The sequence below is a fragment of the Pristis pectinata genome, chromosome 28 (assembly GCF_009764475.1).
Source record: "Pristis pectinata isolate sPriPec2 chromosome 28, sPriPec2.1.pri, whole genome shotgun sequence".
NCBI classification, from domain to species: Eukaryota; Metazoa; Chordata; class Chondrichthyes; order Rhinopristiformes; family Pristidae; genus Pristis; species Pristis pectinata.
The window spans coordinates 15,940,810-15,956,606 of NC_067432.1; the positions used below are offsets into that span (position 1 = coordinate 15,940,810).

The following is a 15,797-nucleotide window of genomic DNA, read 5'->3' on the forward strand; positions in this document are numbered from 1 at the left end:
GAGCAGAGAGGCTGGGGCTGGAACCCAGTCTCATGCTTTGCCCTTGAGGTTGTGAATAATTAGTTCAATCCTTGTAAAACTGTTTTATTAGACTGGTAGATTGATATCTAGTATCTGTAGGATGGCTCTGTGCTGATACAGGACATATTATTGTGCTGGTGTTGTCCATTTGGAGACCTCTGCTAGAGAAATGTGTACTTTGTGGTAGTTGGTGAGAATTTTCTTTTACAACCTTGGTATATGGGCAATGCTATTTTCCAAAAACTCAAAGAGCATTAATAATGGCATGAAATGTTGGATTTCAATCATATGCAGATGAGATCTGATTCATCATTCCTTGACTCATGAAGGGATATGTTCCTGGATAATATTTAATTGAGTGAAATTTCATAAATAGAAAGGCTGTGCAAAATGGATTAGTCATGAACACTTTTAGTCTTCCACCTTTTGAAATGCATTTCCATTCAGAATGAACAACTTTAATTAGGTTTCTATTCTGGGTTATTTAGGGCCAGTGGCGTGTTTGTTATGGGGTAGTTACCCAAGATGCATAATCCAGAGATCAATTTGAGAATTTGAGTTCAGTTTAAGGAAATAAAAATCAGTACCAGTAAGAAAAAATGACCACAATGTTGTCAAATTGTGTAAAAACCTATTGATCAATGGGGAAGGGAACCTGCCATGTTCACTCTTGTGAATTCAATGCACTATGATTATCTTTTAATGCTGACTTAGCTGTCTGAACAAGACATGGAGTTGCATCACCACTTTCTCAGGGGTACCAGGATTGAGTGATTAACAAAATCCGTACTCGTGGCTTCAACAAGCTAAAAATTACTAAAACAAAACGAAAATTGGTTTTCCCAATGTGTTTAACAACATTATCACAGGTGAATGCAAATCAGGGATTTTGTGCACCAGTCTTAAGATATCCATCCAAATTCAATTCTTGCAATCAAATAACATCACATTCTTCAATTGCTCAAATTTCACCTTTACAACTTATTTTGTAACTTTATTTTGGATATTTCTAACTCCATGTGCAGAAAATTTGACATTCACCAACATTCCCTTGCCATTCCTCTATTGCCTAGAAGTTAATGTTCAATCTGAATATGCAACCTTGGCCTGATTAACATTTACATTTGCTGCAAGCATCATGTGAAGAAATTATCCTATAACAGAATGTAATTCTCCATTGTACCTCAATGTAACAATTTTTACATAAAGTAGTAACAGAAAATGCTGGGGATGCTGAGCATTTGTGGAAATAGAAGCAGAATTTATGTTTCAGATTGAAAATCCTTTGCTAAACTGAAAAAGATAGTGAAGGAAGTCTGGATAGGATAAAAGGATAACATTTTCTTGATAACGTGAGGTTGCCATAGTGATAAGCTATAATAGGTCAATGAGGGTGGTTAATAGAAAGAACACAAACAAAAGGACATGTAAATATCGTAGGAAATACTCAGGAGGTCAGGCCGTGCTAGTGGAGAGAGAAAAGCAAAGTCAAAATGGCCAGTTCTGATACAAAGAGAAAATGAGTTACCTGTAGTTGTTGAATTTGATATCAAGTTAGGAAAGAGGCAATGTGTTATATAGAAGGTCAAGTGCTATTCTTCAAGCTTACATTGGGCCTCGTTAGAACAGTGTAGATGGCCACAGACAGAGAGGTCAGACAGGGAATCAGAGAAGCAGGCAACCAAAAGCTCAGGGTCATATATGCGGACTGAGAGCAGGTGTTCCACAAAGCAGTCACCTAATTTGAGTGTGAGTTCTCCAGTGTAGAGGAGACTTCGAAATAGTACACTAGATTGGGAGAAGTGCATGTGAATTTCTGTAGAGTTAACGTTTCAAGTCAGTGGCTGGTCATCAGTTCAACCTGAAATGATAACTCTGCCCTTCTCTCTGTACAGATATGATCTGTGCCCTATTACATTTTCCTTCCATGCCTTCCCCTCCTCTACAACTTAAAGCATGTTTGTTGGCTTGTTATATAACTTCTTCTACTTCCGATGAAATGTCATTGATCTGAAATGGTAATTGTTTCTCTCTCCACAGATGTTCCCTGAGGTAATGAGTATTTCTACCATCTTCTGTTCTTGTTTCAGATTTCCAGCAAGTACAACTTTTCACTTTTCAAAGGAAAAGACACATAAGTTTCTATGGTGCTGTTCATAAGTTCATGGTCTCCCAAAGAACTTTGCAATCAATCTCGTGTTTTCGTTGTGTATTCGGCGTTATAATTCCAGAAATATGACAGCCAAGTTTTGTACAGTAAGCTCCAACAATTTGCAATGTGAACGTGGTTTGTCAAGCTGACTGAGAGATAAATATTGGCCAGAACACCTGCTTCCTTGAAATAGTGCCATGCGGTATTTTATATCCGTGAGAGAGCAGACTGGTCCCCTGTTCAGTGAGCCATATCATTTGAAGATTTTGTAGGTTCATAGAGTTTATAGATTCATAGAGTTATACAGCATGAAAACAGGCCAATTCATTCATGCCGATCAAGATACCTATTTAAGCTAATCCTATTTGCCTGCATTTGGCCCATATCCCTCTGAACCTTTCCTATCCATGTACCTGTCCAAATGTTTTTAAATGTTGTAGTTGTGCTTGCCTCAACCACCTCCTCTGGCAGCTCGTTCCATATACCCACCATCCTCTGTGTGAAAAACCTGTCCTTCAGTTCCCCTTTAAATCTTTCCACTCTCACCTTAAACCTGTGTCCTCTAGTTTTGGACTCCCCTAGCCAGGGAAAAAACTGTGACTATCTACCATATCTACGTCCCTCATGATTTTATAAACCTCTGTATGGTCATTCCTCAGACTCCTTTGCTCCAGGGAAAACAGTTCCAGCCCAGCTGTCATTATAATCAGGCCCTCCTGCCCAGGCAACACACTTGTCAATCTTTTCTGCACCCTCTCCAGCTTAATCACATCCTTCCTTTGGAACATAGAACAGTACAGGATGATGCAGTTTCTCTAATTAATTCCTCTGCTATATCCTTGTTCCCCACAACTATTTCCCCAGCCTCATTTGCCAAAAGATTTGCGTTAATTTTGACCTCGTAGATTTTATGTGCTTATAAAAGCTGACATAATAGTTTTTAACCTCTCGGTACTTTCCCTCATTGTTTATTTTTTTCCTTTTTCTTTATATCATCTTTTGCTGGATCCTAAGACACACCTCAGACTTGTGCTGCAAACTGAGGAAAACAGATCTGAGTGGCACTGTGATTATTTCTTTTTTTTCTCTTACTTCTTAACATTATAGAAGGAGACCATTTGGTCAATTGAGAAGCTTGCATAGCAGTTCCATCAATTCCTTTCCTCCACCTATTTCAGGCCCACCAGTATCTTCTAATACCTTTTCTGTTTTCTTTTTCAACTTAATGCCCTCCTTAACTTACTTGCTTAGCCATTGTTGGTTCATCCTTTTAGAATCTCTCCTCCTCATTGAGATATGCTGAGAGTCATGAATTATCTCCTTAAATATCTGCCACTGCTTGTCTATTATCTTAGCTGCTAAATCTTTCAAAATTGGTTTGGAGAAGTTATATGCCACTGTGTAAAAATATAACTTCCCATATTGGTCCTAAATTTGCCAGTTGGGATTAGTGTTACCTTGCCCTATGTTGGTTGCCTTGAAGTTGGTGCTTAAATGTAATCTTACATTGCAATCAATTGTTCCAATGCATTGTGGAAAAAAAATATAATGAAACATAGATGATTGATGATACAGTGAGTGAACAGGCCCAAACCCACAGCAGACTAGGGACAATTATAAATGTCATTGGGGCATTAATCATCTTAATTTGTTTCCATCATATGCTTTGCAGTTAATACTTCCTACTATTTTGTTTTTAATTTTGAGGAACACCTGAGAGAGTATGAGACCCTTTAAGACTTCAGATTCGTGTGGTTTGCAGTTTCAAGCAGAAATCTGAGGGCATTAGTTAGAGATCTAGAATCAGGCTGATTTAAAAAAAAGAGAATAAGATTATAATGTTTAGGTGTTTGGATTGAAAGTGTGAGTTGCAGTTAGCAGAACAGTTCATGCTGTGGTACTCAGTGTTACTAGCATTGTCAGTCTTATTCTGGCCACAAGGGCTTGTGCTACAAACCGAGAAAAACATGTCTCAGTGGCACTGTAGCTATTTTCCATTATTTTCTTAACAACATTGAAGGAGGCCATTTGGCCTATTGAGTCTATGCTGGCTCTCGTAGCAATCCCATCAATCTCTTTCCCCATCCATTACTGTCTAACCTATTCTCTCCCACATGCCAATTTACAGCAGCCAGTTAATTACTAACCAGCATGTGAGATTTGGGAAGAAAATGGATCATCCAGCGAAGCCCACACAGCCTTAGGGAGACTATGCAAGCTCCATATAGACAGTGCAGGATATCAGGATCAGGTCACTGGAGCAGTGCAGCAGCAGGAATACTTGCTGTACCACTGTGCCACATTACAGCATGGCATTTTCATCTTTGGAATCTGTATTAAAACTTGCCTCTCATCATTGGAGTGGAGTAATGTGTCAGTCCCCTGATAGTAAGGAAATACGTGAATTGTGTTTGAGCATCCCAATCTATTTCCTACTGGGTAAATTTACACTGGACAGAACTGGTGCTAGTTTGGCACTGATGCAGCATTCCCCCTCAAGTGGATACAGGACAGTGTGTGATGCAACTAAAATAAATGTCCCCTGGTTTGTTTTCAGAGTTCAGGACCAAAAATATGATTTGGAGAAAAGCATGAGGAGTTTTATCCGGCCTAGTTTGATGCTGGTATTGAATGTTTTAAATGGCAAAGAGATCATGTCTTGGCATTTGTGCTGACCTCAACAAGCAAAAATATTTACACAGGTATTATTGAAATCATGGCATTAGTACAGTAAGTGGTTTACTACAGAAACTAAGGCTGTATTTGGGTACGTAAATATAGCCTTGTTAAATTGAGAAAGGTAGGATAGGCAGCAATACCTCCGGCACGATTATTCTCAACACTGGTGCCCCACAAGGCTGTGTCCTCAGCGCTCTACTCTACTCCCTATACACTCATAACTGTGTAGCCAGATTCTGTTCTAACTCCATCTACAAGTTTGCAGATGATACCACCGTTGTAGGCTGTATCTCAAACAGCAATGAGTCGGAGTACAGGAAGGAGATCGAGAGCTTAGTGGAATGGTGTCATGACAACAACCTTTCCCTCAATGTCAACAAAACAAAAGAGTTGGTCATTGACTTCAGGAAAGCGGGAGGTGGGGGTGTACACGCACCTGTCTACATCAGTGGTGCTGAGGTTGAGAGGGTTGACAGCTTCAAGTTCCTGGGAGTGAACATCACCAACAGCCTGTCCTGGTCAAATCACATAGATGCCATGGCCAAGAAAGCTCACCAGCACCTCTGCTTCCTCAGGAGGCTAAATAAATTTGGTTTGTCCCCTTTGACTCTCACCAACTTTTACCGATGCACCATAGAAAGCATGCTATCTGGATGTATCATGGCTTGGTACAGCAACTGCTCTGCCCAGGACCGCAAGAAACTGCAGAGAGTTGTGGACACAGCCCAGTGCATCACGGACACCAGCCTCCCCTCCTTGGACTCTCTCTTTACCTCTCATTGTCTTGGTGAAGCAGCCAGCATAATCAAAAACCCCACCCACCCAGGACATTTTCTCTTCTCTCCTCTGCCATCGGGTAGAAGATACAGGAGCCTGAGGGCACGTACCACCAGACTTAAGGACAGCTTCTACCCTACTGTGATAAGACTATTGAACGGTTCCCTTATACAATGAGATGGACTATGACTTCACGATCTACCTTGTTGTGACCTTGCACCTTATTGCTCTGCACTTTCTCTGTAGCTGTGACACTTTGCTCTGTACTGTTATTGTTTTTACCTGTACTACATCAATGCACTCTGTACTAACTCAATGTAACTGCACTGTGTAATGAATTGACCCGTACGATTGGTATGCAAGACAAGTTTTTCACTGTACCTCGGTACAAGTGACAATAACATACCCATACCAATACCAAACTATGTGCAAGAAATGGAAAAGAATAAGCTTTCTGCCATCAACTTTCTCTGTCACCATAAGATCAGGAAAACTCATATATGCAAAAATGTGCTGAATGTGTACTCTGAAACGTAGTTGTTGTATACTGCCAAGTCCTTCCATGATAACAATCTTCACATGAACCATAACTATTCTGCTTTCATCGCAGTTTTGTTTGGCTAAGTTTAACTCAACAGCTGCCTCCATGAAAGAACTATCTTTAAACTTTAAAATACACACAGAAGTAAAAGTACAGAGCTGGAAAATTATTCACACTACTCCTGAAAGAATACAGTGGTCATCAGCCTGTCCACATTCCTCCAACCCCTGGGTACATTCTCCCATCACTACATAGCCTCTCATTCAATAAAGACTCATCCCAGTAACTGGCGGAATATTACTTGCATCGTGGCATGTCTCCTGAATGCTGGCTGTAAAGATTGCACTTATGGTGCTTCATGCTGAGAATTATGGAAACTTGTAACACATCAGTAGAGAATGCTGTGCTGAAACTGGCAATGTCAGTTCCAGCATTGTTTTACACAGGGGAACCCTGACTGCGCTGTTCTGTAACTCTCACACTTGACGTTCTTGCTCTTTTTTGAAGTTCACAAAGAGCGTTGCTTTAACACCAAAACAAAATGTTGCAGAGCAGTTTCTGGGTCATGATATTTAAATCGGCCCAGTTACCATTCTTGCCAACATTGATCTGAATGCTGTAGATTCCCCTTTATACCAATCTGTTTAGATCACATAAAAATTGGAAGTTTTAAAGGCCCACCAAATAAAAAAAACTGCATTTGCTAAAAATTTGAACTAGAACTGACAAATGGTTTAAAATGTACAACCTACTTGGTGTTCTCTGAATAGGAGATTCAACAGCTGGTGGATCTGTTCTGTGTTAACAGCAGTCACTTTTTTGGCTTGATGCTGATGATTTAGAAAATTCATTGGTCAATGGTGGGTGGGCAGTGAGTCATGATATATTTAGTCCTTTATCAGAAACCAAAGTATGTGAAAGCCTATACCACATTGGCTTTGAAAGTGGCTTTGTACACAGTGTGAAAAGAAACTTAATTGCTGGAAGAGTCTGAGTTTATCAGACACCTGAGCTTGTCTTTCCAATTTGGTGCATGGTAATACTTAACTTATAAAAAAGCTATTTTCATCACTCCATAAAATAAAAAAAAACATATTTTGCTTCATGATATTATTTTCCTTTGGGTAACTGACACCATGTATTGGAAGGTTCGATAAGAATAGCCAGCAATGTGTTAATATATCCCTAGACAATATTACTTTATAATACCGAAGGAGAAATGGTTAATATTTTAGGGCCCAGTCCTTTCATCAGAACTAGGGAAAGAGGGGGAAAAAAAACTAGTTAATTTGAGGTATCAGATGCATTTCAGAGATGATTCCCTTTGTGATTCCCTGGTCTGTTCTTTCTTCCCAAACTACCACTCACTGTGTTATGCTCTTTCCCATACAATCACAGGAGGTACAACACCTGTCCTTTCAGTTCTTCCCTTCCCTTCGTTGAGTCTTTCCAGGTGAAGTACTGATTCACTCTCACTTCTTCCAACATAGTGTACTGCATTCAGTGTTAATGCACAGACTGGGTGATCGCTTTGTGGAGCACTTGTGATCAGCCTCCAGGAGTGACCCTGAGCTTCGACTGTCTGCCATTTTACTTCACCATCCTACTCCCTTTTTGTCCATGGCTTCTCACACTGTCACAATGAGGCCTAACACAAACTTAAGGAACAACACCCCATCCTCCATCTTACAGCCTTCAGAACTTAATATCAAATTCTCCAACTTCAGCTTGCTCACTTTTTCTTACTGTTTGTATTTGAACCGGCCACTTCATCATTTTGGCTCAGCTTTTTTTTGTCCAGTCTGGCCTACAGGAATGTCCTGTAGCTTTACCACTAGCAACATATTACACAGACAGAGGAGCTGAATCTAATCTTAAATGCTGCTTAAATGCACATTGTCATCTGGTCTCACCTTATCAGAGATATTCCCTTCATTCTACCCATCCTTCCCCACCTTCTCTGCTACCTAAAATTAACTTGTTTTCTGTTCTGAATCCAGTTCTGATAAAGGGTCCAAGACTTGAAACATTAACTACTTCTATTCCCACAGATGCTGCCTGACCTACTGAGTGTTTCGAGCACTTTGTTTTTACTTCATTTTCAATGCAACTTCATAGTTTACTCCAATTGCTCATAATATTGATATTAACACAACCAATATAAATTGCTCATTCCCTTCTCTAGTATTTCTGTATCCACTTAAACTATTCATTAATTGAAATTTAATAGGAAAGAAAGGTTAGAAACCTAAAGGGAATTTAAATCGTGCAGTTGTTCTATGCCTTTCAGAGACTGTCTTGATCCTGTTTGGTTCTTGAATCAGTAGTGCATGACTGCATTTGAATGCAGTTGGTAGTTATGTATTCAAGGATTTGTGCAGGATTAGGAAATCTGTTTGGTTGAAGCTTTGAAAGGACACCTTTGAAATTAGGGAGCGTGAGAAGGGTGCATACAAGATAGACATTTGCCTCAGTCCAGATAAAGGATCTTGACCCGAAACTTCGACTGTCCATTTCCATCCATAGATGCTGCCTGACCTGTTGAGTTCCTCCAGCATCCTGTGTGTTGCTCCAGTTTCTAGCATCTGCAGTCTCTTGTGTTTCTTGTCAAACATTTGTCTTTGTGCACCAGTGCAAAACAATCTGCCACAATGGAGCTCATCTCCTCAGAGTCCATACAGGGCAATTGAACTGAATGTTGGGGAGTGAGTACAACCAGTAGCCCATTTCTGAGCATGTACTTAGTGTTGAGGAACACAGACATTCCTAAAGTGTGTGTATCATGCAGGACCAAAGCAATAAGTGGTGGGTGAAATAATACTTTATCCATTATTTTTCACAGGCTACAGAATGAGAAATGGATGAATGTTCGAGTAGGAGATGTAATCAAATTGGAAAACAATCAGTTTGTGGCAGTAAGTAATCGCTGAGAACTTAGTATTTTACACTTGTTCTGGATTTATGGGCAGTCCTGGCAAGATGGTAAGCTCGTCCTACTTACACAGGGAAGGAATCATTGGACTTGAACAGATCCAGTATATTGTATAGTACACTGTGCCTCTGTTTATACTTTTAAAATATATTAATTTGTCATTTTTCTAGTCTGGGTAACTGCCTGACCACATAGGAATTAAACCATAATTCAGCTGTGCCTCTTGTTTATTTAATAGTGTCTGCGATTAATTAATCCCACTATTTCCAATCTGATATTGAATTCTTAAAGCAACATGCATACATACCTTTGAAGCAGTTTTTGTTGGGTATGGTATAGCAACTTTGTTTTGAGGCATGGTTTATTAGGGAAGGTATCTTCATGTGCCCATGTGCTGTGTTAACTGTTGATGAAGATAATCGTTAAAATGATGGGCATTTCTCAGCTGAAATCCAAAACTGATGAACACATTATAGTTTTCTGAAGTTCCTCTTGGAACGAAAGACAAACTCTTGACTGGCCCATTCAACTGTTGTGGTCTGAAAGGGACTCGCCATTTCGAACAGAACTCTGCTTTCAAGTTGCAGTGTTGCAATAAATTGAAATAGTTCCATCATGATAAGACAGTGGACCAATATATTCACCATATTACAGCAGGACCTACACACCCCAAGTGTAAATGCAATACCGGCTTCTTCTCGCTCTTCTGTCATATATATTGTTTCTATTTTTAAAGGCATTTCTTCCATTTTCCTCTGGTTTAACAATCATGTGACATTTACTCTCATAGGAGTCCTTTTGAGTTTCAAATCCAAGCACTATTCTATTCTAACTGTCTTGTTTGTCTCCCCAGTGTACCAAAATCAAATAAATTATGCAAGGTAATTATTTTAGTGTTGCATCCTGGTCAGTCTCTTCCAAGGCCACACTGCCTCTAATTGTGTTTCTTGCCTTCGGGCATTTTTCCTAGTCTCCTGGCAGTATGACCTTCCCCTTCATTCTCTCTTCCTCACCCTCCTGATGCAATCCAGAACTCCAAAAAAAAACTTGTTAGCTTTACCTCATTCCAATGTGTTCCACACCCCCACTTCTACCATGTCAGATATACCAGTGGCTCTAAACCTCACAACTTCTTTATTCTCTCATTTTGTAATAAAAGAACAGGGCTACTAAATAAATTATGAAAAGAGAAATGTTTTGTTAAATAAAATACAGACTAAGAGCCTCAGTAAAATAACTTAAAGACTGCTATACATTAATTTAGTTGAATGGGAGAAATATATCTTTGTAGTTTTTTTTATTTGATAATTGGTTTATTATTGTCACATGTCCCAAGATACAGTGAAAAACTTTGCATGCCATCCATACAGATCATTTCAAGACATAAGTACATCGAAGTAGTATAAAGGGAAACTAAACAACAGAATGCAGAACATAGTGTTAGATTTACAGAGAGAGTGCAGAGCAGATAGACAATAAGGTACAAGGGCCACGATGAGGTAGATTGTGAGATCAAGAGTTCATCTTTATTGTACAAGAGGTCCATTCAAGAGTCTTATAACAGTGGGATAGAAGCTGTCCTTGAGCCTGATGGTATGTGTTTTCAAACTTTTGTATCTTCTGTCTGATGGAAGGGGGGAGAAGAGAGAATGACCAGGATGGGAGGGGTCTTTGATTATGTTGGCTGCTTTCCCAAGGCAGCGGGAAGTGTAGGCAGAGTCCATGGAGGGGAGGCTGGTTTTTGTGATGGACTGAACTGTGTCCACAACTCAATGTAATTTCTTGCAGTCTTGGGTAGAGGCAATTGCCATACCAAGCTGTGATGCATCCAGATAGGATGCTTTCTATGGTGCATCTATAAAACTTACTAGGGGTTAATGGGGACATGCTGAATTTCTTTAGCCTTCTGAGGAAGTAGAGGTGCTATTTTTTGGCCATAGCATCTATGTGGCTGGACCAGGACAAGTTATTGGTGATAATTACACCTAGGAATTTAAAGCTCTCAACCACCTCCACCTCTGCACCATTGGTACATATAGGGGCATGCGCTCTACCCCTCTTCCTGAAGTCAATGTCTAGCTCTTTTGGTTTGCTGATATTGGGGGGAAAGGTTGTTGTCTTGACACCATGCCAATAGACTCTCTACCTCATCCTTGTAATCCACCTCGTCGTTATTTGAGATCCAGCCCACGATGGTGGTGTCATCTGTGAACTTGTAGATGAAGTTAGAGCAGAATCTGGTCACACAGGCATGAGTGTATAGGGACCAGAGTAAGGGGCTGAGGATGCAGCCTTGCAGGATACCAATGTTGAGGGTAACCGTGGCAGAGGTGTTGCTGCTTATCCTTACTGATTGCAGTCTGTTGGTCAGGAAGTCAAGAATGCATTTGCAGAGGGAGATGCTGAGTCCTAGTCCTAAGAGTTTGGAGATGAATTTGTTTGGAATTATGGTATTGAAGGCGGAGCTGTAGTCAATAAATAGGAGTCTGATGTAGGTGTCTTTGTTGTCCAGATGCTCCAGAGATGAGTGTAGCGCCAGGGAGATGGCATCTGCTGTGGATCTGTTTCGATGGTAGGAGAATTGCAGTGGGTTGAGGTTGCCTGGGGGCTGGAGTTGATGTGTGTCATGACCAGCCTCTCAAAGCACTTCACGATTTCAACAATCTAACTCTTCTTGGAATATTTTTAAAATTATCCACTTCAGATTGGGTAGATAGAAGGAAATGTGCCCCTATAGCTGAGGTAAATAAAACTAGGGAGCATGAGTTTAAGGTAAGAGGTAAGAGATTTAGAGAGGGACAACAAAAGAACTTTTTCACCCAGGTGGTGGTTGGAATCAGGAACACACTGCCTGAGTTGATGGTGGAGATGGATACTTTCACAATCATTAAGAGTATCTTGATGAGCACTTGAATCACCAATGCTGTTGATCAAGTGCTGGTAAATGGGATTGGTATGGATAGGTACTTGATGGTTAGCATGAACATGGTGGGCCGAAGGGCCTGTTTCTCTGCTCCAAGACTCTATGACCTGTGCCTCCCCAGTTTCCATGGGTACAGGCTTCACTGGAACTTTCACTTCGAGTGCAATCCTTGAAATTCTCCCCTTTTCAAAACTATTACAAACTCACAGTTCCATATATCAAATGAGAGCAAAACTATGCTTTCAAGTGGCAGGAACTCTGCCAGCAAACTTCACAACATTTTTACCATTCAGTCCCAGGAATCCATTGTCCATTTTTAAAGCTGAACCATAATTATAGCAGAGCACTATCATAGACTCAGGATGCTAATCGATTGTGTGTTGTGGAATTTGATTTCAATTGATTTTTGTTTTACCTTGTCTTGTCACATTTGATTTCAGGCGGATATCTTGTTGCTCTCAAGCAGTGAACCTCATGGACTCAGTTATGTTGAGACGGCTGAGCTTGATGGGTAAGGTTCCAGAAAGAAGTCCTTGCATTTCTGTAGCACCATTTTTTACGGCCAATGAATTATTATAAAGTGAAGTCACTGTTGTGATGTAGAAAATGTGGCATCTGACTGTTTAAGGGGACATAATTTTAAGGTGATTGGAGGAAGGTATAAAGAGGATGTCAGGGGTAAGTGTTTCACACAGAGAGTGGTGGGTGCATGGAATGCACTGCCTACAGAGGTTGTGGGGGCAGATACATTAGAGACATTTAAGTGACTCTTGGATAGACGCATGAATGATAGAAAAATAGGGGGCTATGTGGGAGGGAAGGGTTAGATAGATCTTAGAACAGGATAAAATGTCAGCACAACATTGTGGGCTGAAGGGCCTGTACTGTGCTGTAGTGTTCTATGTTCTTTGTTCACAGCAAACTGCCACAAATAACATGGTGACATTCACCGGCTAATCTATCGTGGTGATATTGTTTGAAGGATGAATGCTGACCAGGATTCTGGGAGAATTCCCCTGCCATTCAAAATCATGTCATGGGTTGTTTTAAGTGATCAAGTAGACAGGGCCCAATTGAACATCACAGCTCAAAGGCAGCCCCTTGCACAATGTACAGTACTGTGCAGAAAGATCAGCCTGGATTCTTGTGTTCAAAACCCTGGAATAGGACTTGCACCCACAAATTTCTGAAGTGGAGTCAAGAATGCTATCAACTGAGCCACAGCAGATCATTGGCTCTTTCCAAGGGGATTGAGAAATGCTTCTAGGGTGTCCTCAAAGCTTTCTTGGAAAAATAACATCCTCATTGACTCATGGGAATCTATGGACATGGAGATGGAATATCCAGGAAGGAACTGAGTGCCTCGGGTCTCTATAATGGTAGCACACAGACACCATGAGTAAACACGAGAAGAATTGCAGAATCTCCCAGATTGACCTACCATTCTGACTGATCCATCAGTCACTTTCAATCTCTGGAAGGTTCAGAAGATCACGTTTGAGCCCCATAAAACCATCTAAGAACCTAAAGAGCTGGAGTAGAAATGTCATCCTAAACCCCAAGGAACTAATGAGAGCTGACACTAGAAAGGGACTCACTGCAATCCCATGGAATCAGCTTACTGATTGGTGGAACGGTGAACTGAAGTGAACCTTTTAAGTGTAGTTAACAAGTAATTAAATAGCTCGTGGAACCAATGTAATATTATCATTTTTAGTAACAGATCATGATGTTATATTTTTATTCCTCTTCAGCAGTCAAGTTGGGTGGGAAAGTTAATTCCCTTCCTGCCCAGAGGTATGCCCGCTTTAACTCGCTTGGCATACCAGTAGAGGTTGGTGGTGTGGGGGAGCCAATAGTGGTGATTTCCATCAGTGCATCAACCTGCAGTCAACTTGCTTTTAATGAAAACATTTACAAATCTGCTACACCAACTTCACAGAAAAGACTCTCTACAGGCCCTTGATATCTTCTCTTCTCTTGCTTGTATGTTAGTGTGGTCCAGGTCACAGGCTTGATGTGGTCAGCATTATGTTATGACCGGCTACTAGAAGATGCAGTGAAGCAAAATCAGATCTGATCATCTTGTTCTCGTTTTTGGGACTTTATTTAATAATCCAATCACCAGCTGACAAAACCCACCTAATACAGGCAATTGAACAGCAGCAACAGGCAGTTCGGTACTACAAGCTCCCAGTGATTAACCTGATGTTCCTGGTGCCTTTGTTATAGAAGAAGAAGCAGGAGCGAGCCTTTTGACTCCTCGAGTTTCCTCTGCTGCTGAATGAGATCATGCATGAACCTGTGCACAGGCCCACTTTGCCATCTGCTCTCCGTTTCCTCTGATTCCCTCAGGATCCAAAAATCCTAGCCCTGAGGACACTCAACAACTGAGCATGCACAACCTCACAGGTGAAATTTATCTTTGCCTCAGTCCCAAATGGCTGGCCCCCACTGATTCTGGACTCCCCATCTAGAGGAAACAGCATCTCTGCATCTTTCCTGTCATTCTCTTTCAGAATCTGTTATGACTCAATGAGATCATCTGCCATTCTTCCAAATTCCAATGCTTATAGGCCAAATCCCAAGTCACTTTTGTTAATAAACCTCTCAGTCTACTCTGTCTTAACAATCGATGCATCTTCCATTCACCCTGAGACCACACCCATTCCTCCATCACCCCACACCACATACAGCATACAACATTCCTGAAATATCTGCCTCTTACAAGATTGGTTCAAGTGTTAGTTCCATGAACTACAGAATTATTTGCCCAAGGTACCTGAAAGATTTGCTTCAATTCAAGAGTTAATGGTGGCACTGTCATCTCTCAGTCAGATTGCGGTGAGTTTAAGGCTTCACTCTGGAAAACTTGAGAATAAAATCTAACTGATATGGAGTGTTATACTGAGTGAGTGCGTGTTGTCAGAGGAGAGGACTCATCTGCTCTCCCAGACAGATACAAGAGATTCCATGGAGCAGGGAATTCTCCCAATGTCCTGGCCCAAGTTTTATTTCTCTGCTAAGTCCAAATTGTCTGATTAGTGTTGTACAGGCCGGATGTGTGCAAATTGGCTACCTTATTTCCAACATTACAGCAATAACAAGGCTTCAGAAGTACTTCATTGGTTGTAGAATATCCTTAAGGTTGTGAAAGGCATAATCATTCTCCGTTATCTCTTATCATCATTTCTTCAATGAAGAACAGAGAAAAATTGCAGAGAAGACTGTAATCGAAATGAAGAAGTGACTCATCCTATGTTAGCTGCAGAATGTATAATGAGCAGTAAACCCTGTGAATACGCTGCCTTTATGAATTAGAGTATTATGTTATAAATAGGAGTTGATGAATGTGACACCTAATTTTTCGAGGCTAAATGTAATGTGTACAAAATAGGAATATAAAGATAGTTGAATATTTCATTTCCTTTTCTTATTGGATAACCTGATTTTAAACAAAGAGAAAAAAATAACATTCTGCAGTGCATTAAAATTTCCGTTGAATTTCTCAGAGCCACTTTTCCTAGACTTTTATTGATTTACAGATACCAAAATATACCTCGTTCTCTTCCATAAAATGATCTGATGGTTGTTTCTGTTTCTGGATTAATTTTCCCACCTGCAGCCCACAAGATTTTGCAAACCCCTTCAAAAATGTTATTTTTGCTTCAAAGTAACTGAGTATGTAATTGTTTTAAGTGTTTTGAGCCATGCTGAATACTTTGACAGTCCCTCCCTGTTCTGTAAGACTCCTTATCCTGAACCACATTCT

At 40.5% G+C, this 15,797-nt stretch overlaps 1 protein-coding gene across 4 annotated transcripts in view; it reads left to right on the top strand.

Moving 5' to 3' along the window:
• Window positions 1-15,797, top strand: part of atp8b4 (ATPase phospholipid transporting 8B4) — a 207,194-nt gene that overhangs the window by 131,078 nt on the left and 60,319 nt on the right. For all 4 annotated transcript variants that reach the window (XM_052040689.1, XM_052040688.1, XM_052040691.1 and 1 more), the window contains exons 8-9: window positions 9,013-9,085; window positions 12,466-12,536. In XM_052040689.1, coding sequence (XP_051896649.1) covers window positions 9,013-9,085; window positions 12,466-12,536 — 144 coding nt within the window. The remainder of the gene's footprint in view (window positions 1-9,012; window positions 9,086-12,465; window positions 12,537-15,797) is intronic.